This window comes from Octopus sinensis, linkage group LG4, assembly GCF_006345805.1.
Source record: "Octopus sinensis linkage group LG4, ASM634580v1, whole genome shotgun sequence".
NCBI lineage: Eukaryota > Metazoa > Mollusca > Cephalopoda > Octopoda > Octopodidae > Octopus > Octopus sinensis.
Window position 1 is genome coordinate 76,286,134 of NC_043000.1, and position 24,004 is coordinate 76,310,137.

At 37.5% G+C, this 24,004-nt stretch overlaps 1 protein-coding gene across 3 annotated transcripts in view; it reads right to left on the reverse strand.

Annotated features, from left to right (window-relative positions):
• Window positions 1-4,540: 4,540 nt before the first annotated feature.
• Window positions 4,541-24,004, reverse strand: part of LOC115211072 (60S ribosomal protein L19) — a 42,697-nt gene continuing 23,233 nt past the window's right edge. For 2 of the 3 annotated variants that reach the window (XM_036502177.1, XM_036502176.1), the window contains exons 2-6: window positions 12,623-12,687; window positions 10,902-11,008; window positions 8,997-9,240; window positions 7,395-7,505; window positions 4,541-4,704 (exon numbers count right to left, since the gene is read on the reverse strand). In XM_036502177.1, the coding sequence (XP_036358070.1) occupies window positions 4,581-4,704; window positions 7,395-7,505; window positions 8,997-9,240; window positions 10,902-11,008; window positions 12,623-12,687 (651 nt within the window). In that variant the 3' untranslated portion in view covers window positions 4,541-4,580. Of the gene's footprint in view, window positions 4,705-7,394; window positions 7,506-8,996; window positions 9,241-10,901; window positions 11,009-12,622; window positions 12,688-16,275; window positions 16,374-24,004 lie in introns of all 3 variants that reach the window. The other variant, XM_029779961.2, reaches the window with a different exon arrangement.

Sequence of the window (24,004 nt, forward strand, 5' to 3'; positions counted from 1 at the left end):
TAGTATAAAATTCGACATTTTCAGAAATAGTTGCGATATATTTTTTCGCCGATTTCATTAAAATAATTTTTTCCCTTAATAGTTTATTATTTTTATTTATCGCCGTGAAGGTGTTTCTTTTTTTTTTTTTGTTAGGCGATTGTGTAGGGGGGGGTGTGCTTTTAGATGCGTGAGTGTTTGTAGGTGTGTGTGTGTGCTTTTTCCAGTGTGTGTGTTTTTTTGGCTACGTGTGTGTTTGCGACTGTATTTGTGGGTGTGGGTGTGCTTGTCTGTCTCGGAGCATAGTCCTGTGTATCCGAAGAGGGTGGGTTTTTCCGTTTCCGTCTTCTTTTTGAAGGTTCTATGGTGACCCACTCCTGGATGTTGTTGTTGTTTTCTCCCGCTGTCGGCTGAACTTCGGCAATTGGGGTGCACGACGTGGCTGCTATTTCTAGCGGTGTGGTTGTTGTCTTCGGCGTCGTGCTTGCCTCTTCTGCAGCATTTTCTTTGGCTGTCTTCTTCTTACAGCTCGACCTTATGTGGCCTTTCTCGCCACATTTGTAACACCTGGGCTTTCTCCCCTCGACTACTACCATCATGCTGGTATTTTCTCCAATGGTGAGGGAACTGGGCAATTTTTCTAAGTCTGAGGGGTTTGCTTGGATCACAAGCTCTAAATCTTGTCCATACCAGTTCATGTGGCGATATCTCTTAGACTGAAGAATGGCAATTTCTTCCTCTTTGCCTAAGAGAATCGCTGCTATGACAAAGGCCACATGTATTTCGGGTGGAATATCCGTGACCGTTATTTTCGATGTTCTCTTTCCTAAATAAGTTGGAAGGAGAACTACATCTTCCGACTTCAATGTTCTTGTTGAATGTTCCCTAGCTTTTTCTTTGCTACGGAAACGCACCTCTACAGTGCCGAAGCGACTACCCCTCGTTATATAACTAGTTTGTTGCCATATCGGCCTCAAGCATTTTTCTCTCGCTTCCCTCGGCACGAAGTCAATTTTCCTATTTTTCACATTATGTTTTGTATATTACAGCCTTCCTCTCCGTCGTGTAAATTAATTCACTGGGAGGGAGCAACCTCACATTATCACCTTCTTTTTTTAATAAACTTTGGTACTTCTTCAATTCTCCCTTGTTTATAACTATTGTTACGACCTGCCGTCGCTCCAAGTCGAACCCGGGATCCCAACAAGTCGAGCGACGACGATTGACCAGGCTCGATCGATCAGGAAAGTTCGCCACACAGAGAGAGAACTTGGTGGGGATGGTAGCGGCGACCGGCAACCACCTCCGGAGAGAACAACAACAACAAACAGCAGCAGGAAGAGACACAGAGGCAATCGGCTACATTTAACAACAGTTTATGACAATCATTACAACATCAAATACATTTAAAGATACATCAGATATATCAAAGAAGGAAACAACAAATCAAATAAATCAAAGAATCAACAGCATGCAACAGATCAAAGCATTTAAACATGCAGATACAATAAACAGTTCAGAGACAATAGTTCGAATCCAATTAAAACAAATAACGTTCAATTAACGATACAGTTCAGAGTTCTTTTCTTGTCTTTTTCCTTCTTTTTTTCTTTAGCACTTATCAATACAACAATTCACGTTACAATTCAACAACTCTTTTTTTTCTTTCCTTAATTCACAATGTCTTTTTACTGTCTCATTTCTTTTCCAGCCTTTAGCACTGTTCTTTATAACACATCAACAAGTCCTTTACTCAATTCACATTGTTCAATTCTTTTACATAAGTAACACAACTCAATAATCAACATACCGTACAACAGCCAATGCCTCACACCGTAGTCCATCTCTATTAGCTGTTTAATCCTATGTGTATGTCTTCCTCAACCCCTCACTATCTCCCCTGTCATCTCTCATGACTGTGTCTGTCTCTCTCTGCGCTTCCTTCGTAATCCCGTCCGTCATGTTACTACCTCAATCTCTCGGCTGGAACTGACCTACAGACTCACAGCTCTTTTATAAGATAGTTTCTTTGACCCTTCCTTGACCGGTAAAAGGGGAGGGGTCTTTCCAAAAGCCATCACTCTTTCCAGAACAAAGGACTACAACTTTACATTGTAGACTTTCAGTCTCCAAGCCAAGCAAAGTAGGTCATAGAAGTGTCCCTGACTATTCACAACACTATATTATCACAGGGGCGAGTTGCTGCACTCGCAAAATTCATTTTTGACTTTTCCTGTTGTGTAGTAACTTCGCTAGACATATCGTCGTCTACTTTTGTAACGCGCGCGTGAGACGCCTCTTTACTTTCACCTTCCTCCCCCCACATATTCGCCTTCAAGCAAATTTTCAAAGTTTTCCTCCGACTCGGAAGAAATTGGTGGCAAATTCATGTTTTTCGTAGCTTCCCCCTTGAAAGAAGGGGGAAAGAACAGCAAAACTCTGCTGCAACAGCATCAAAGAAGTGGTCTCGACGACCAAAACAGCAAATTTTCAAAATTTTCAGCACATAAACAATCTTTCACTGCGGAGCAAAGAATAACACGACCGATAAGAGAGAGTGAAAAAATGGCAAGTTATCTCACCAGGGGGGATAACTTCGTTCCGAATTACCTTTCTTGCTTTAATTGAACTTCATTAGATTTATGCTTAAATATATTTAATATCTTGTTATTGAAGAGGTGACTGAAATGAACCGTAAATAGATGTGCAAATATATTTTTCTAAAGTGTGAATATTGTAAAATGTTGATATTTTCTTCTGAACTATTGCACACAGCTAAATTCAAATCATATTATTTTAAAACATTTTGAAATTAGCATATAAGAAATTAAATCAACTCAAAAAACTGAATTACCAAGTTGATTTTGTTGGTACTTGAAATCAGAAACATTATTACTGGAAATTCTAAACAGTGCAAACAACCAGAACAAATATCACCAGACATGTCTGGTACTCTAATAATTCTACTAAACCAGTACTGGAATTTTACCTACCCTAAAAGATGCAACGCAATGGTTCACCTCAAAAGTACTGGAATATCCACAATGCATTTTTAACAGGTGAGAGAAGTAGTCTGATTGTAATAAAAAAAGTAAACAATCAGTCCTCTGCCTTAGCAGACTGTTTTCAGTCGTGCTTGTTCGTTTGTCCATGAACAAGATATCTCAAAAACCGCTGGATGGATTCGGATAAAGCTTTCAGAGAGTATCTGTCTGAAAACAAAAACAGTTGCTAAAAGAGGCTGGATGTGACTAACAACCATGCAACCAATGGAAAGCTTCGATTCAATGATACATTTCCATGGAACATTAAGTGAAAAGAAACTAATCACCACCCAATACAGTGTAGAACTACTATCATTGTAAGGCATGGGTTAGACTGGAATTGGTAAGCCAGGGAGCTGTACCAAGTCTGATTTTCGTTTGGTTTCTAGGGCTGGATATTCATTCTAAAGCCAACCACCCAAAGAGTGTAATGGGTGCCTTTTATGCCTCACTGACACTGTCCATAATTATAGTTTCACTTGGCCTGACTCTTTTTGGACACAACAAACTGCCAAAAGTTTCAGTCATTGCCTCCATGGTCTTCCTGGGTCCATTTCTTCCACAGGTTCTCTCCAGTTAGAGATCAGCACATTATACAGCTTTATTCATAGGACTATACCAGTGGTCTTCTCTTGCACATCACATCTGATGCATCCTATGCTAACCCTGTCATACATGCACATCCAATGAAGCAAAGTAGCTTCTTTTCCTTCAAAATTTTGCACATCCTCTGCAGTCACAGCCCAGGTTTCACTGCTGTGTAGTATGGCTGTTTAATATACACCTCATACAATCAGCCTTTCACTCTTAAGGAGAGGCCTTTTGTTACAAAGGCTTTGCCCAGCCCATTTTAATAGTTATGCTCTCTGAGCATCCCCCTTCCACTGACTTGTCCAACTAAGTAACACAAGCTATTTACAACTTCTAAGTATTCATCTAGGCATTTGATGAAGTCTATTTTCTGTACATTCCAAATGTTTGTTGTACCAATACATCAACACAAATACTTTCTCCGATAATCTGATATTGCTGCACCTAGTGTCCATAGCTTGCACCAGGTACACCTTAGTTATTATCTACACACTAAGGAGTGCCATCTCCCTGATGGGCGCTGTAATTTTGCCTACAAAGACTTTGGTCTTTGCTTAAGGACCTTTCATTCCAGACCTTGCTAATGCTGGTAGTGATAAGGTCATTAGAACAGAGGAGCTCTCAAGAGCAACCCAACTTAAATTACTCTGTTATTGCCTGGTGGACTACCATGAACAAGGGGGTACTGAGGACCAATCGCTGGAGAACTATTGAATTCATTAGCTTTACTCATTGCTAACCTTCACCTTACTAACAGCTTCGCTGTACATGGCTTGTACAGTTCTCTCCAACCATTCATCTATCCCTAGTTGCCATATATGAAGAACAGTCCCATTCCATATTCCTTTCTAGTGGAGTCCAGTAAATATGACCAACTGTCTACATTCCTAGTACCGACTTATCGAATGAGTTAAAAACAAGATCAATTTGGATACAAAGAGTTTTAATTTTTTACATTGTATATATTTATTTCTTCAAGGCATCTTCTTCACGATAAGCCTTAATCAAATCTGCTTTCTTCTGAGCAATACGCTCTTCACGACGTTTACGAGCTTCTTTGACCTTTGTCCTGCGAGCTTCGGCTTGGTCACTACAAGGAAACATATGAATTAGAATACATCAGACTAATGAACATGCAGAAAAACAGAACATAAGGAAAATGAATTAATCTGACTAGCAATTCTAAATTTGGACTTTTATCAGATTAATTAATAACTATGTAGGAAAATAAGCAAAGATAGTTTTGCAGCAGAGTTGTCTCACATTTTCTCTACATCTCTTAGGTAGCAAATTTTTCATAATATACAATATTTATATTCATCAGGATGTAAATGAGCACATCTGCCAAACTCGGTATTATCAATTAATACAGAAATAAATCACATACAATTGTTATATTATACTGTAGTATTATTTTGATAACATAATTTTCTTGTTCATATGATAAAACTATCCAACTATCATCACCTCAAAACCAGCATTACACATCACAATTATTAAACCACTTTAATGGTTACAAAAATTTGTTACAATTTGGCAAATGTACACAAATTCAAGACCCTAGAGAAGTTAATTAAAACTAAACCAAAAGAGAAAACTATACTATTCATGCCAATCTTTTAGAAATCCTCAAAACACCTCACAGGTATTTACAATATCTTATAATGAAGCAACATAACATTTATTTAGAAAACTTACTTTTGCTTTCTAAAGTTTTATATGTATGTGTGCATGTGTATATATGGGTGTGTGTCTATATCATATATATATATACACACACACATTATCGTTTAACGTCCGTTTTCCGTGCTTGCATGGGTTGGACAGTTCAACCAGGAGGCTGCATGAGGCTCCAGTCTGATTTGGCAGTGTTTCTACAGCTGGATACCCTTCCTAAAGCCAACCCTCCGTGAGTGTAGTGGGTGCTTCTTACCTGCCACCAGCACAGGGGCCAGGAGGCTGGCAACGTCCACGACCGGTTGGTGCTTTTTACGCGCCACCAGCACGGACGCCAGTCAAGGTGGCGCTGGCATCGGCCACATTTGGATGGTGTTTTTTATGTGCCACCGGTACAGGTATCAAAACTACAATTTCCATTTGATTTTTATTTTAATGTACTTGACTCAATAGGTCTCAAGCACAGCAGGTCACCCTACAAGCCACAAACTCACTTCATTTGTCAGGTCTTCAGTCACAGCATATCTCCAGAGGTCTTGGTCTTTCGTCATTGCCTCTGTGAGGCCCAACGTTCATAGGTCATGCTTGACCACCTCGTCCCATGTCTTCCTGGGTCTACCTCTACCTCGGATTCCTTCAACTGCCTGGCACTTCTTCACACATCTTTCCTCATCCATCCATAGTACATGACCATACCAACGCAAACATCTCTCTGGCACACCACATCAGATGCTTCATATGTCCAATGTATGTGTGTGTGTGTGTGTGTGTGTGTGTGTGTATATATATATATATATATATATATATATATATATATATATATATATATATATATATATACACACACACACATCTCAAATAAATGCATGAAATTTTGATATGACATAAAGGACATGATGGAAATTAATATGCACAAGCCAAATTTTGCAACATCACATATGAAAAATAACGCTTAAATAGCACCCATTTTCGGCTTCACATGCTCGTACTCTTTCCAAAACTTGCACCATAACACCCCGAAGAGTTTCAGACTCCACTTCTCTATATTGATGTTCTCTTTTCAGTTGAACCAGGGTCTCCTTTTTGTTGACACAAAGCCTCTCATTCAGGTTATCTCCACAAGAAAAAATCCCGGCTAGTCAAGTGTGGGGAACATGAAGGCCAGTTGGCATTGCCATAGCAAGAGATTATTCACTCTCCAAAGCACTGCCATAGCAACTGCATTGTTGCAGTATAAGCAGTTGCCCCATCTTGCTGGAACCATATGTGAGGTCTACTTAGAATAGCCAGGTGCCAAAAAGCTTCAATCATGGATACCTGAAAGAGATCCTGGAGCAACTGAAGGAGAAATTCAATAGAGAAATCAGAGAAGTGGGGTCTGAAACTCTTGAGGGTGTTATGGTACAAGTTTCAGAAAGAGCACGGGCATGCAAAGCCAAAAATAGCTACCATTTTCCATATACGTAGTGGTGTTGCAAAATTTGACTTGTACATTTTAATTTCCATTGTCTTTTATATTGTATCAAAATTTCATGCATTTATTTGTAAAGTTAATGAAGTTATTAAAAATTGAAACCCATGACTTTCAGCACCCCCTGTATGTGTGTGTGTGTATATATAAGGGAGCTTATCTAGTGATTTTAGAAAGCTTAAGGGAAAAAATATCTGCTGAAATAATGAGTGTTGTTTCCATTTATATAAGCTATTATATTATTTAAAGCTACTCCAGTCATGGCTCAAGAACTATAGAGAAATACATTTTCCAATGTGTTCTACTGTTCTTGAGACAAGACCATCAAATTTGAAAACTTTATTTCTCAATACATCAGAATCTCCCATCCCACATCTACTAGTGATCAATAATAATAAACAAGATCATCTGGAAATTTTTAAATACTTCATGTGAAACAGTTTCCTCATCTATGAATATTTCTCCTGAGTCAAGTAGTATAGGCTCTACACAACTTTATACATTATAGTACTTCACATCTGCCAACCCCAAAACCATTCTTATTACATATTTAACTCACTTGGACAGACACTCATAGATTATGAAGCAAATTGAGTTGTAATATAGAAAATATTAAGTAAACAAAAACTCACCTGAGCAATTTAGTTCTCTGCTTCTCAGCCTTCTTCTTGTGAATGTATTCCATTAATACACGCTTATTCTTGAAGATGTTACCTTTGCACTTCAAATAAAGATCATGATATCTGAAAGAAAATACAATTGCTCACTCAGTCCAAAACTATTGATACACAGCTAAATGACATTTACCATATTACTTAAGAGAGAAAATATTAAGATTTAGTAACAATGAAATAACAGAATTCATCACACAAATCAGATTATTGTCTCACCCCTTCACTACCATCAAGTCGACTGTTTCATATTTTAACAAATATTGGAGGGGGGGGGGGGGGTCAATAAAATAACTGATTAAAATAGAAACATTGTAGCACCATTGTTTTATAACAGTAGTGCTACGTGTATTTTGCATGACAATGTATATGAACTATTCCAACAATCATTAGATGAAAACTATTTAGCATGGCTGCCTTTTCAATGTAGCCAAAATTATCTTCCTCTAATTCAAGACATTATTTGGAGAATTAGTAAGTATCTGATCCCAGTTAAAATACTTTTCAGTCAAAGCAAGAACAAAGAAATTCAGGGAATCTGCTAACAGTAAAGAAATATTCCATCTCTTCATCACTAAATCAAGAACTGAGATTAAAAGTAACTCTGTTATAGTATACCCAAAAAGTGTAGAAGGCAAGGGGGCTTTGTGGACATAAAAATATGATCATGTGATTTCCTGTGTTCTCTTTATAGCAGACAGTTTTATAGCCTACACTAGTGAAGGTCAAAAACCCACTTGCATATTCTAGTTTTCTTTCATGTAGAATGTTTTTTTTTCATTAACTGCAAAACAAACTAAACACTCTTTTTCATACATCATAATAAAAGAGTAAAAGTGAATGCTTAAGATATCTTTCTAGAATTTCCGTACACATAATTATAGATGCACTTATTACACATGTATAAGTTCTTGTTAGCATTCATAATACAATGTATGAAACATAAAGGGTATTTTAAGGAAAGGTTAATATACATAAATATTGCAATAAAATCATTTTCATCTTTTGACCCAAATTTACTTCTTATCCTACCCAGAGAGGCCATGCAAACTCCCCATCCCACCCACCTTCTCTTGAGCAGCCTTATAGTCTCTCTACAGCTAGAAACCAGTTCTGCTGTAGTTCCTTCTCTCATATTTCAACCCTCATCTCCCAGCATAAAGATGCCTGTTCCTCTTGATTCATCATCTTGCAAACTGATTGACAACCTCAGTAATGCTGGTGGCACCCAGTACATGCAGTTAAGTGATTAGTGCTAGGAAGGACATGTATCCATAGAAACCCAAGTAAGGTAGGCAGGAGAGTATGATGCAACCCTAAAACCTTTATCCAACAACCAACATTGGCCATTTGAATTTGCTTATAACATTTTCTTTGCAAACAAGGACCTGTTAAGGACCAGGCCCTCTTTTTAGTTTAGCTAATCCACCCCACAATACATAGAAAATATAAACCGTTTACCAAACATCTGTATATAGCAATCTTATTACCTACAATCTGAGATAATGTGTGAAATTAATTTACCACAGCAACATCCACTGTTAAACTTTAGTAATAACTTACAAGTGCTTGTCTATTTTCTTAGATTCTCTGTATTTCTTTAAAAGTCGTCGTAACACACGCTGACGTCGAATCCAAAGAATTTTTTGAGGCATTCGAGCATTGGCAGTACCCTTCCTTTTACCAGGACCCATATGCCTTCCCTTTCTTCGAGCAATCTTGTTCTTCCTGACACGGGCACGGGAATGGACACGCACGGGTTTGCGGATAATCAAACCATCTTTGACTAACTTCCTGATATTTTGCCCTGCAATAAGATACAAAACCAGTAATTATTTTATTTCACAGCAAAATGTACAATTATGTGTCAAATGACTTTTGCTACTTCTACAGATGAACCATGTCTAACACTGCCAGCTGTACACCAATAATGCCACTTCCAATATCTCCTAAGATGTACCCATCAATATCCATAGTAAGTAAAATCTACAGGAGACTTGCTCTTCTATGTCCTCTTCCTCAACAAAGCAAGCCTAGCATGATATTATAGCAAATATACCTCTTTGACACTGGACCCTGATGTATAATAATGTTCCACTTTTCCACCTTAACATTCTGTATGACATAATCCACACAGCACATCTGCCTGTCAGTCCTATACCACCTGCATTGAACCAGCCTTGTTATGAACAAAGGTCTGAAAAAAAACATACTTCAATCCTTTTATGTATTATTTATCTGCATTCAGAATTTTCCATTATCACTGCTACCACAACCCTGTATGTTACTTAAATTTTGCAATTTTTTTCAGGCTTTTTTATTTTTCTGGAAACTTTCTTTGGAAAATGGCTGGTGGCAACTTGAGTTAATCACTGAATTAATAGCAGATAAGGCTTTAGCTCTGATAACCAGAGCAATGTATTTCTTCTCAGCACACTCACAAAACCAAAGAGAAAACTCAATGTTCAACTTCAAAGCAGCCAATTTTTCAGTAAATGACTTGGAACTAAATATTGCTCGGAGAATGGTCAGAAACTGAACTGTCTTGCAAGGTCCAAAAGTGCCTTGAGGACTTGGTATAAAGTCTGTGGGGTATTTTTTTTCTATTTTTTTCCATTGACTTTTGGTCAATGTGGATGCCTAACAAACTAATTTGTATGAACAAAGGGGAGCTGTTGATATGCTTATATGTTGAAATTTGCACACGCATGGATTTGTTGTCCCTGATCACAAAGAACCCATAATTTTATAATGAATAAGCAGCAAAAATGTCAGAAATTACAACCATTATCACTTTTAGTATCAAAAGTGGTCTAGTTAAATTTCTTCCAACCAGTTCTCACCAGATTATTTTCAAATGAGTTTTGCAGGCTGAAAGTAAAAGGCACACTGATTTTTTTTCTTCCACCCCAACCCCACAAGAAATTGAAGTTTTCAGCAGTTAAAATTATGCAATTTTCATTTGGCAAGAGTATCTTTTGTACTGATAAAAACACAAACGTTTTAACATGCTAGAAATAACAGCCAAACCTTCCTTAAACTCTATGTGTAAAAAAACACAAAGATGAAACACTGTGCCTTGCTTGAGGAAGGTAATCCAAGTATTTGTTGAGTGTTACAATTAACATTTAAATTGAAGTCAATTTATGACCCTCAAAACTTGTAAACAAAGCTTAAGCACCACTTCATGTAAAGTTTTGAGTTGATCTCTGTCAATGGAGATCGGCACACACAATACACCACCAAATGGATACTGTCAACTGGCCAAAATGACAACTTGAAATGCTAGCAACTTATTAATTTTTTTTGAAAAAAATTAATGCAATTTTCATTATCAGCATGCAAAACTATATCAGAACTATATTTTTGGAAAACAATCTAGTAAAATTTTAAAAACAAAGTAGTTGGAAGAAATTCAAGATTCCCCAAAAGTATCAAATCTCTCTTTAAAAATAAAAAAATTCTTACTCGAGTTGGCATTGGCTATTTCACTAGTTTCATTAGGATCAAGCCACACTTTATTCCGGCCACATTTAAGAACAGCAGCTGCGAGCCGCTTTTGTAGTCGCAAGTTACTAAAAATAAAAAATGGATGAAATTGTAAGACACAAAATTTATTAATACATAATCATTAACGATAATTGTTCTTTAAAAGCACTATCTTACAGGAGGACAAAAGAAATGAGATTGCATGACACTCATGCTTTACATTAGTACACAAACGATAAAATTGTCAATTTTTCTGTATTTATGCCAGGTATATACAATTTCATTATAAAATATTTTCCTCAAAGTTATGGACGAAAACCTCGTATCTTGTGAATTTTCCGATGTCCTCTCCCTACCCCCTAACAAATTTCTTTATAACCGTAAGTACTATTTAAGAAGAGTGTGCGCACTCGCGCTAGCTAGTCGATCCTAAGACGGTTACTACTAGCGAAGACTGAAAGAATATATCACACACATTTTATTTGATTTGTGTAAAAAAATCATATACATTGTTCTAAGAAATAATTTATTTACTTTCTTTAAAAAAATTCTTTCATTTTATTCTGTAAAATCAATTCATTTGCATACGCTCAAGTCGTTGTAAGATTGACTACTTACGACTAACTACCTAACGCGAGTGCGCGTATGCAAATTAATAGATGATTTTATAATTTTTTTTTTAATTAAGTAAAAATAACACACTACCTGTTTTTGGTACCCCCATCATACTCTTTAAACGTCGTTTTACGTTCTAATAACTTTCAACCGAATTTGTATGAACATTTGTTATAGAATAGGTAGTCGTTGTAGGATCAACTAGTCGCGATTAGCTACGCGAACTGGGACCACTCTTCTTAAACAGTACCGACAGAGTTGTTGGTTTGAAGATATACAGTATTTTAATGTGTATAAAAGTTTTTGTCAAAAATTAGGTTAATAAAATATTCTTATACATTGATAGTATTACAATCCCTTACAAAACCATTTTCCAAATTTTAAGCCCCCAAAATTAGGGGATTCCTTATATACGTTAAAATACGGTAGTTTCAACCTGTCAATACATGTGTAATCTCATACACACACACGCGTTTACCATTATACAAGAGATTTCTGTACATTCTAAAAAAAAAAAAGTCTTCCACAATGAGGGCAAAATGGGTGGTAAACTTCTAAAAAATCTACCAAAAGGGTTTAATAGGAAACTACTGCTGAAGCAGTTAGTCAAGACATTTTAAATATTGCTACACCACGTGTACGTATGGTTGATTGATGAGAAAGAAAGATACTGCTGTATGCTAGACAGTTGATCTATATGAAAAAATTGTATTTTATTTGCTTTTTCAACTTTGCCACAAAAATCGAAGTTTGGTCAAAAATATTTTCTATAACTAGAGAGGGTTTTATTTGTTTCTTACCTAAAAAGTAAAATAATAAATTGTTTTACTTAAAATAAATAATATAATTAATGCAGTCAGGCTAAAGTAGTATGAAGCATGCTTGATTTTGTCAGACATTTTAACATCGTGGCGGAGAGACGACCACATGTGTACATATTAACTATGGTTAAATTACCAACGGAACATGTCATATTTTCAATGAAGGTGTTATTTAAGATATTTAATATGATAAATAAACGATTACTGAAAGGTTATTCAGTACAGATAATGGATTTAAACTTAGATATTTAAAGACAAACTCACCTCATGTCTGCAGCCTGTAACAATGATGGAGTAAGAGAGTGATATAGCACACTTCCGGCAAACAACTAATTAGAGAAGAAATAGTTCCGAAAGATTATAGAAATTTCTTAGATATAAATCAAAACAAACTCATATCGATTTAAACTAAACTTTAGATAAAATATTGAAAACTAATTACAACAAATACATTTCGTTTATAAAAGAAGAAATAGCTATTTAATAGTACTAAATCTACACCACAGAGTTCCGGTCTTCTGCAGCAATAGTGCCAGAACAGAAATGACCGATGCCATTTCCAGGAAGAAAGAAAATTTATTTCACGTCCTAAGAACAAAATACATAATTTTTAAAATATTTTTTCGGCAGCCTTTCACTTGATAAACAAGGTGCGGAACTGAAAATGAAGCCGGGAATGTACAAAAATATACGTGGCTACAATGAGTAAGTGAAACGAATAAGGAAATAATTAAAAATAGGTTATTAAACATCTGTTTTCGTTTCTAAGTGGCATCATTTACTTAACTTATAAAGGTTGCATTGTTAAGCGTAAAACATTTCTTATAAAAATAATACATGTTACAGTAATTTATAAATTTCTCTTCCGTTAATTTTCGTAATATATATTTGTTTACTTTTAGGCACCAAATTAGGATGTGAAGCCGCTGCCTACGCAACCAATTTGCCCTCCTTGTCTTTGAGCAATTGCTGAAGAATATAGAAGCAATCGAACCCCATCAAGGTTTCTTCGATTCCTAAGCTTCTATATTTTTGCTCAGAGTCAGCTGCTCTCACCGATTCCCATCTTACCTCCAACGCTTCAACAACCTAATTTTTGAGACTCGAATGTTTGGTCAATGTCAGGCTAGACTGGTAGTTAGTGACTTTAGGATCAGGACTATGAGGACGACCAACATGGAGAAGAAGGATAGAAGCATGAAGACAGGGAAAGCCCCAGGCCTATCAGGAATAACTGCAGAGATGCTTAAAATATCTGGCAGTGTCGGCTATAGCCTAGTCACCCGTATAGTTAACCAGGTGATACACGAAGGAGTCATACCCAATGACTGGTGTAGCAGCATAATAGTCAACTGCTACAAAGCTAAAGGTGACGCTTTAGATACAAATAATTACAGAGGTATCAAGCTGTTGGATTAGGTAATGAAGGTTACGGAGAGGGTCATAGCCCAACTGATTAGGGAGAGAGTCAGCTTGGATGAGATGCAGTTTGGTTTCGTGCCAGGAAAAAGCAGCACTGATGCCATATTTCTGGTGAGACAGCTGCAGGAGAAATACCTAGCCAAAGATAAGCCCCTGTACCTGGCTTTCGTTGACATGGAGAAAGCCTTTGACAGGGTCCCCCGATCTCTTATCTGGTGGTCAATGAGGAAACTAGGGATAGATGAATTCAGGGTAGAGGTAGGGGTCCACCAAGGTTCAGTCCTCAGCCTCCTCCTATTTATCATAGTCCTCCAGGCAATAACGGAGGAATTCAAAACAGCTCCTATATGCTGATGACCTTGCTCTAATTGCTGAGTCACTATCAGAACTAGAGGCAAAGTTTCAAGTGTGGAGACAAGGATTAGAATCGAAGGGCCTTAAAATCAACCTAGCTAAAACCAAAATCCTAATATGTAGGAAGGCAGGCAAATCACAAACGCCTTCAGGTAGATGGCCCTGCTCGATCTGTAGAAAAGGTGTAGGTAGAAACTATAAGATGCACCAAGTGTAAGCTATGGACACATAAGAGGTGCAGCAATGTCAAAGGAAGGCTAACTGGGAAGATAGTTTTTGTATGTGGCAGATGCTCAGGAGCAATAAACACTGAAAATGCTCGGAGGCCAACTTCCGCCACATTCCAGGGAGAAAAACTAGAAATTGTGGATAGCTTCCGTTACCTAGGTGACCAAGTCAGTAGCGGGTGTGCTGAAAGTGTAACTGCTAAAGTAAGAATAGCTTGGGCAAAGTTCAGAGAGCTCTTACCTCTGCTGGTGACGAAAGGCCTCTCGCTCAGAATAAAAGGCAGACTGTATGACGCATGTGTACGAACAGCCATGCTACATGGCAGTGAAACTTGGGCCGTGACTGCTGAGGATATGCGTAAGCTTGCAAGAAATGAAGCCAGTATGCTCTGATGGATGTGTAATGTCGGTGTTCATACTCGACAGAGTGTAAGTACCTTGAGAGAAAAGTTGGACCTAAGAAGCATCAGTTGTGGTGTGCAAGAGAGACGTTTGCACTGGTATGGTCATGTAGCAAGAATGGATGAAGATAGTTGTGTGAAAAAGTGCCACACCCTAGCGGTTGAGGGAACCTGTAGAAGAGGTAGACCCAGGAAAACCTGGGATGAGGTGGTGAAGCACGATCATCGAACTTTAGGTCTCACCGAGGAAATGACCAGAGACCGAGACCTTTGGAAGTATGCTGTGCGTGGGAAGACCCGGCAGGACAAGTGAGACCATAACCCGTGGCCTCTACCTGGGACGTAGCCAGCCCACTTATGCATGCCTTTCCTTCTTGTGACATAAACCCTACTTGTGAAGACCTGTTGATGAAAATCAAAATCAAAATCGTTCAACATCAATGGAAATTCTAGCTGTGATACCAGTGCCGGTAGCACATAAGAGAACCATCCGAACGTGCCAGTGCCGCCCCAACTGGCCTCCGTGCCAGCAGCACATAAAAAGCACCATCCGATCGTGGCCGTTTGCCAGCCTCATCTGGCACCTTTGCAGGTGGCACGTAAAAAGCACCCACTACACTCACGGAGTGGTTGGCGTTAGGAAGGACATCCAGCTGTAGAAACACTGCCAGATCAGACTGGGCCTGTCGCAGCCTTCTGGCTTCCCAGACCCCAGTTGAACCATCCAACCTATGCTAGCATGGAAAACGGATGTTAAACGATGATGATGATATATATAAATACACACACACACATATATATATATTTACGTACAAACATACCCATAAGTACATACGTATTTCATGTGTTGAGAAGGAAGGATTACTGTAGTAGTTCTTATTTTTCTATTTATATAATTATAATAATTATACACAAACATATATATATATATACATATAGACATGCGATATGTTTTCTATTGAGGGTTTGAGGTAAAGGTCCACAATAAGTGGGTTAGAGTTTATATTAATACCTGTGATATTAGTCGGTACTAAAAATAATAAATTTCCGGGTATTACTCAAGATACTTTATTATTTTCTGTTACTTTTTTCTTTATCGAGTTGCTGAAATCCTGTGGGAAGTGGGTTGGGGGTTATGATCAGTCCCATAATCTAATTGGTCATCTATTGTTTTGGAAGGGCATGACTTTGTTATGGTTGGTTAATGGATAACCAATAACATAAATAACAAAGTAGGCAAAGTAGTGCATGAAGTTCTGTATATGTTTTTTTGTTTCATAGAGTTCACATAGTGGGGACACGTTGTTCATTAACCTAAGTCTGCTATCAGTATATTAATTTTCATGTTGTGTGACAAAGCTGAGTTCTTGTGAACAACATATTTTGAAGTTATAGGTTTCATATAATAGGAGTGGAGGAGCTGCACTTTATTATTCACAGTCTCTAACCAAAGTTCAGTATCAAGTACAGGGAGTCTATTGTTGGGGTGCTTAGTGGAGTAATCTATAGTTACCTTGATACTTTGGTGGATGAAGTTATCTATTTGGTGAATGCTCTCCATTACGCATACAGTTCTCTGGATATGATCAGAAAGATAGGGTATACAGGGTGCTAGAAAGAAATTAGATAACATTATACGTAATGATACCAGTGGTACCTGCCCTAGATATAGAAACAAAGAATAGAATAGGATTCATAGAACTTGTGACAAAGCAAACAGAGCGAACACGTGGTATAAAACCAACAAATATCAAGGAGTGATGTTTGTAGAGGCCACAGCCCATGGAGAACTAGCCCATAGATTTAGAAAAGCTCTGAAGGAGACCAAACTCAACATTGAGATTGTTGAAAAGCCAGGGAACTCCATCAGATCACAACTATGTAAGATGTACCCCTTGATAACTGCATGGTATGTAGGATTAGCCCTGGCATTAACTGTAGAATTAGAAATGTAGTTTACAGCATAAGATGCATAGAAGGTGCTTGTAAAGACATGAACATGACATACATAGGGGAGACATCTTGGAGCATTGCAGAATGACTAAATGAACATATGACGACAAAAAACGGTTCTCCATACTCTACCAACATGGAGGCAACTTAGGTCAACTTGGCATCCGCATCTTATCCAAGCACCCAAAAGACCCAACACTCAGACAAATACGGGAGTACATCCCTATAAATGAAACTTCCCCTATACTAAATAGGAAATATACATAGTAGATATCATACCCCCATACCCACAGTTTACATAGGTAGAGTAGAATAGTTAATGGACTGTTATGTAGATATATGTTATAGACTCTTATGTATGTATGTGTGTGTATATGCACATGTATGTTAGCATATGGATATGAAAATAAACAGATCAACATACAGATGGATAGGTACATAGGTTATATGAACAGATAAGCACATATACGCAAATGGAGACTGAAACACATGACCATATATATACACACACTACTTCACACAAGGACACATATTAAGATGCACATCCATACATACAAACACAGTACATACTTGCAAAACACACACACACACACTCACTCAAACATGCACGCACAAGGAGACAGAGGTATATACATGCACAAGCACATGGACACACATACATTCATATATACATATGCATACACACACATATATACATACACACACATGCATGCATTCATGCATAGGTACACACACACATGCGCTCAAATAAACGAATAGGAATGCAGTGTAAATAATGGACAGAGTCAAGACTATTGAAAAGGTTGCAAGAGGCAATGAAAATTTTAGGAAAACAAAAATGAGAAGCAAGTGGAAATTTTACTGGTGAGTGTGTTAAATTATAAGACACAATAAGAAAATGACTCTCCCCAATTTATATTCATGTATGTTATATTGTAATAATTACTGGTATCTTAATATATTTTATATCTTATATGTAAAGCATAATATGTTATACATGTATGTATATTCTTGTAATTGTCATCTTAGTAAATAAATAAATTAAGTTAACATAATATAATGTCTAAAAGTTGATAACCATCTATTGATACCCTCCATTTTCTTATTGTTCTATAAATTAATGGTAAAATATCTCTTTACCTTCACCCATTTAGTACACAAAGTAATGTAATTGCAATGCAATAAAAAACACTTGTATATTAATAATTGTGTATTCTACCAGCAGTATATTGTATAGATATTATCCCTTAGTTGGTTGAATTCACAACCACTAACTTTATTGGAGGTTATATATATATAGTAATAATATTAGGAAGTAAATCCAAACTTACAGGGAAAAATTAGATTTAGGATTAAATCCAATTTTACAGTATAAATATAAATTAAATTAGAGATAAAACCACTATTAGGCAAATCAAACAGTGAAACATATATATATATAACTCTCGGCTCTTCGTTCCCTCCGACAGTGCACTGACATCGTTATTAAACCGGCCGACAAGGGTGGAGCTGTGGTGGTATGGCGCGGACCTCTACAAGGTCAAAGCTCTACGCCAACTCCATGACACCTCCTTCTACTGCCCTCTGTCCTCTGACCCCACGCCCAGCTACCAACAGAGGGTCTCCTCTACCATCCATGACCTCATCTTCCCCACAGTGCATCCAACCTCATTGTCCGCACCCCCACCTTTTTCTTCCTCCCCAAAATCCACAAATCCAACAACCCTGGCCACCCCATCGTCTCCGCCTGTAACTGCCCCACCGAGCTCATCTCCAAATATCTCAACCGTGTCCTTGCCCCCCTAGTGGCTTCTCTTCCCTCTCACATCCATGACACCAACCATGCTCGTCATCTTTTCAACTCTTTCTCCTTCCCTGCTGGCTCCTCCAAACTTCTCTTTACAATGGACATCCAGAGCCTCTACACTGTGATCCCTCACCACGAAGGGCTGCGTGCACTGAGACACTTCCTGGACCTCCGACCCAATCCCCAACCCAACATCTCCACACTCGTTCATCTGGCCGAACTTGTCCTCTCACTCAACTGCTTCTCGTTCGTGGGTGAGTTCTACCAGCAGTTCTCGGGAGTGGCCATGGGAACGAGAATGGGCCCCAACTATACAATCCTGTTCGTTGGCTATGTTGAGGCCCAAATATTCTCTAGTTTCACTGGTCCAACTCCCGAACTATAGGGTCGTTATATTGATGACTGTATCGGTGCCACCTCACTCTCCCACGAACATCTAGACTCCTTCCTCTCTTTCGTCAAATCTTTCCATCCTGCACTATCTCTGACACCTCTGTCTCCTTTCTTGACATTTCGGTCAGCATTCATCACTCCACTCTTACCACCTCCATCCACTACAAACACACAGACTCACACTCATACCTAAACTTCTCCTCCTCCCACCCCAAACACACCAAGCTTTCCATCCCCTATTCCCAATTCCTCTGTCTACACAGTCTCTGTAGTGACAACCATGACTTTGAGACTCAGTCTCAACTCATGGCTCGCCACTTCATCCTACATGGATATCCCCTCACCACTATCCACACCACCCTTGCCAGAGCACGTTCCATGGACCGTGCATCTGCTCTCTCCCCCCAAACCCACCCTGCAGTCTCCTGCCTCCCTTTTCCCCTCACCTACTACCCCACAACCCTACCTCTCCAACGCATCATTCTCCGAGCTTTCCGGCATCTCCTGTCCGACCCGTCCACTTCACAAATCTTCCCTAACCGACCCCTCCCCTCCTTCAAACGAGCCCACAACCTACGAGACCTCTTGGTCCATAGTTTCTTCCCCAACCCTACCTCCCAACCTAGCTCGTTCCCCTGCTCCTGCCCACGCTGCTGCACTTGCCCTTACCTCTCCAACACCACCCTCCTCACCGGCACCCATCATCGACCCTATCGCATCATCGACTCCTTCACCTGCACCTTCAGCAATATCATCTATTGCATCTTCTGCTCCCTCTGCCATTCCCTGTACATCAGACAAACGGGACACCACTTGGCTGACCAGTTCGCGGAACACCTCCGATTCATCCGCCTCGGAATGACACCCCAGTCTCGTGCCATTTCCACTCCACCAGTCACTCCTTGCAACACCTATCTGTGTTTGGATTGTCCTTGCACAGAGGCCAGCCAGACTCCCGTTTGCGCCGTGAACAGGGATTAATCTCCTCTCTTCACTCTTTTACGCCATTTGGGTTCAACTCTCCTCCCCTCTTCATCTAACCTCCTCCCCGACTCCTACTTCTCTTCACCCCTACTCTCTTTCCCTCTTCTCTCTTACTCTCTTCTCTCTTTCTCTCTGCTCCCTCACGTTCCTCTCTCCCCCTCCTTCCCTCTTCCCACCCAACTCTCCTCTCTTGTCCCAACTCCTACTTCTCTTCACTCCCACTCTCTTTCCCTCTTCTCTCTTCTCTCCTACTCTCTTTCTCTCCCCTCTAGCCCAGATCTAAACCCTCTAGATGATGCTATTTGGGGCGTTTTAGAACATGCTACCAATAGAACATCACACAGCAATGTCGACTCTCTTAAAGATACTAAAAGAAGAATAGGAGAAGTTGTCTCCCAAATAGTAGTAATTGGCATTTAGTTGTGACAATGCTATCTTCTACATAAATTCCTTATATGGAGCTATGACATCCCCTTTACCCCATTTCTATTTCATTTGTTCTTCCCTCTCAGAACATTACAGTAGTCTGGAACAACTGAATCTTAGTCAGTCAGTTGATGGGCTCCACTACCTCAAATGTTCTTAAAATTTAAATCCACATCTTTATCTATAATGTTGCCACTTGGTATGAAAATTTTTGTATTAATGGAAAACCTCTATAATTGGGTGATGAGTGCTCAGCATTTTAAAACTGTTGGAATATTTACAACATTTAATAAAATGATGTAGTACGAAACGATCGTACCAAATTACTGGAGTCATTCTTGTTGCTTATTTTGAATATATATATATATATATTATATATATATATATATATATATACATATATATATATATAAATTCAGGGTGAGTACTTGATAATTGTAAGCACCTGTATATACCGTTTGGTGATGTAGGTGGTGGAGTAAATTAATCAAAATAAAAATAAAAACATGATGCCAAGGATTCAGCAGTACATATGTTTCGGGCCTAATGCATAATGTGTGTCTATGGCCTTCTTCAGCCGCGCACAATTGCTACCTCAAGGACATGTATTACATCAAAAATTCTACGTTGGGGATGCAAATCCTCTCATTCGCATACAACATAATGCGGCACCAGCACAAAAATGAAACGTCCATCTCTTCCTTCTCTGAATGTAGAATGAGGAAGCTTGGATGTTGAGGTAATATAAATAAATGAATAAATAAATATAAACATATATAAATACAGACAGACGTGAAGGGACCTGGTAATAAGAGTAAATAGGGATAAAGATGGAGGGGCGAGAATTCAGGATAAGGGATATAAAGTTGTTACAACTTTATATCCCTTATCCTTATATTCTTTTACATCTTTATATTCTTATATCCTTTATATTTCTGATAATTTTTTATATTTTTTTATATCTTTATATTCATTTATACTTTTTTATATCTCTTTATATCTTTATACTTTATATTTTTATATTTCTATACTTATATTCTTTTATCTTTCACATTTTTATATTTTTTTATCCTTCGTCCTGAATTCTCGCCCCTCCATCTTTATCCCTATTTACTCTTATTACTAGGTCCCTTCACGTCTGTCTGTATTTATATACGTATATATTTATTTATTCATTTATTTATTACCTCAACATCCAAGCTTCCTCATTCTACATTCAGAGAAGGAAGAGATGGACGTTTCATTTTTGTGCTGGTGCCGCATTATGTTGTACGCGAATGAGAGGATTTGCATCCCCAACGTAGAATTTTTGATGTAATACATGTCCTTGAGGTAGCAATTGTGCACAGCTGAGAAGGCCATAGACACACATTATGCATTGTTATAAATCCGTCTAATATATATATACATATGCATATATATATATATATATATATATATTATATATATATATATATATATATACATATATATATATATAAATTCAGGGTGAGTACTTGATAATTGTAAGCACCTGTATATACCGTTTGGTGATGTAGGTGGTGGAGTAAATTAATCAAAATAAAAATAAAAACATGATGCCAAGGATTCAGCAGTACATATGTTTCGGGCCTAATGCATAATGTGTGTCTATGGCCTTCTTCAGCCGCGCACAATTGCTACCTCAAGGACATGTATTACATCAAAAATTCTACGTTGGGGATGCAAATCCTCTCATTCGCATACAACATAATGCGGCACCAGCACAAAAATGAAACGTCCATCTCTTCCTTCTCTGAATGTAGAATGAGGAAGCTTGGATGTTGAGGTAATATAAATAAATGAATAAATAAATATAAACATATATAAATACAGACAGACGTGAAGGGACCTGGTAATAAGAGTAAATAGGGATAAAGATGGAGGGGCGAGAATTCAGGATAAGGGATATAAAGTTGTTACAACTTTATATCCCTTATCCTTATATTCTTTTACATCTTTATATTCTTATATCCTTTATATTTCTGATAATTTTTTATATTTTTTTATATCTTTATATTCATTTATACTTTTTTATATCTCTTTATATCTTTATACTTTATATTTTTATATTTCTATACTTATATTCTTTTATCTTTCACATTTTTATATTTTTTTATCCTTCGTCCTGAATTCTCGCCCCTCCATCTTTATCCCTATTTACTCTTATTACTAGGTCCCTTCACGTCTGTCTGTATTTATATACGTATATATTTATTTATTCATTTATTTATATTACCTCAACATCCAAGCTTCCTCATTCTACATTCAGAGAAGGAAGAGATGGACGTTTCATTTTTGTGCTGGTGCCGCATTATGTTGTACGCGAATGAGAGGATTTGCATCCCCAACGTAGAATTTTTGATGTAATACATGTCCTTGAGGTAGCAATTGTGCACAGCTGAAGAAGGCCATAGACACACATTATGCATTGTTATAAATCCGTCTAATATATATATACATATGCATATATATATATTATATATATAATATATATATATATATATATATACAAAATAAGAAAATGGAGGAATAGATTTCTTTCAATCATCAACTACCAGATAATACCATTCATATAATTTATTAACTAATTATTTAGATTAAATAGGAACATCCAAATCCAACAGAATAAGACAGAATAAAACAATATAACAATATACATCAATAAGTAAGATAATACCATAAGAATAATACATATAAAATGGATCTTACAGCTGTTTCAGCCTGTAGATAAGAGTATCTCATTATGCCCATATTAGTCAGATGTATTGAGGTAATATGCAGTTAAAAATGAGTTACTTATATATATATATATCTCATCAGAGATTATAAAGTACAATTGTAAAGATATAAAATGAAGATATAAAATGCAAATATGAATATTAAAGAAGGTACACATATACAAGAATATGCATATATACATATACATATATATAACTATATACATAATATACATATACATAAGTTTACAGTTAATCAAATCTATATACTGGAATATACATGTATATATATCCACATCAAATTGTACATATACAAAGTCCAAAGTTCATTGTATTACATTACTAAAAACTATTAATATTATTATTATTAATAATAATACCAATAAAAGAATACAGCATAATATAATACAGTGTAACACGCCAGTAAATTAATTAATTCAATATAATAAAATAATGCAAAACAATATACTATGTCATTATATTCATATATCATACAGCGAAAATCGACATATAGTTTAAATCTACATACATATATATACACACAGGTACCAAATACATGCACATGCATATGTAACGTGAAAGGATCTATCATCGAAGCACTGGCAGGGTGTCGAGATCCTTTCTAGTCACATACAAAAATTCTTGTAGAAAACAAACAGACGAAACTCAGGTTAAAGGTGAACAGACAACTTGGTTTATTGATTCATGGTTGTACGTTGTCTGATGGGGGAATAGACAGCCTCTGAGATACTGCTGGTGTTGGTCGTTGAGGTTGGTTGAAGTTGGTTGAAGCTGGTGTGTGGCTGTCAGAGCCAGGAAAACCGTGACCGATCGCAGTGCTGTCTTGAGCCGAAGAGAGAGATTTGAGGTTCGCGGGCTCGAGAGATGTTTTCCCGCACATGCGCATGGGGAAGACTTCCGGTGGCCACCCGAAGCAGTCC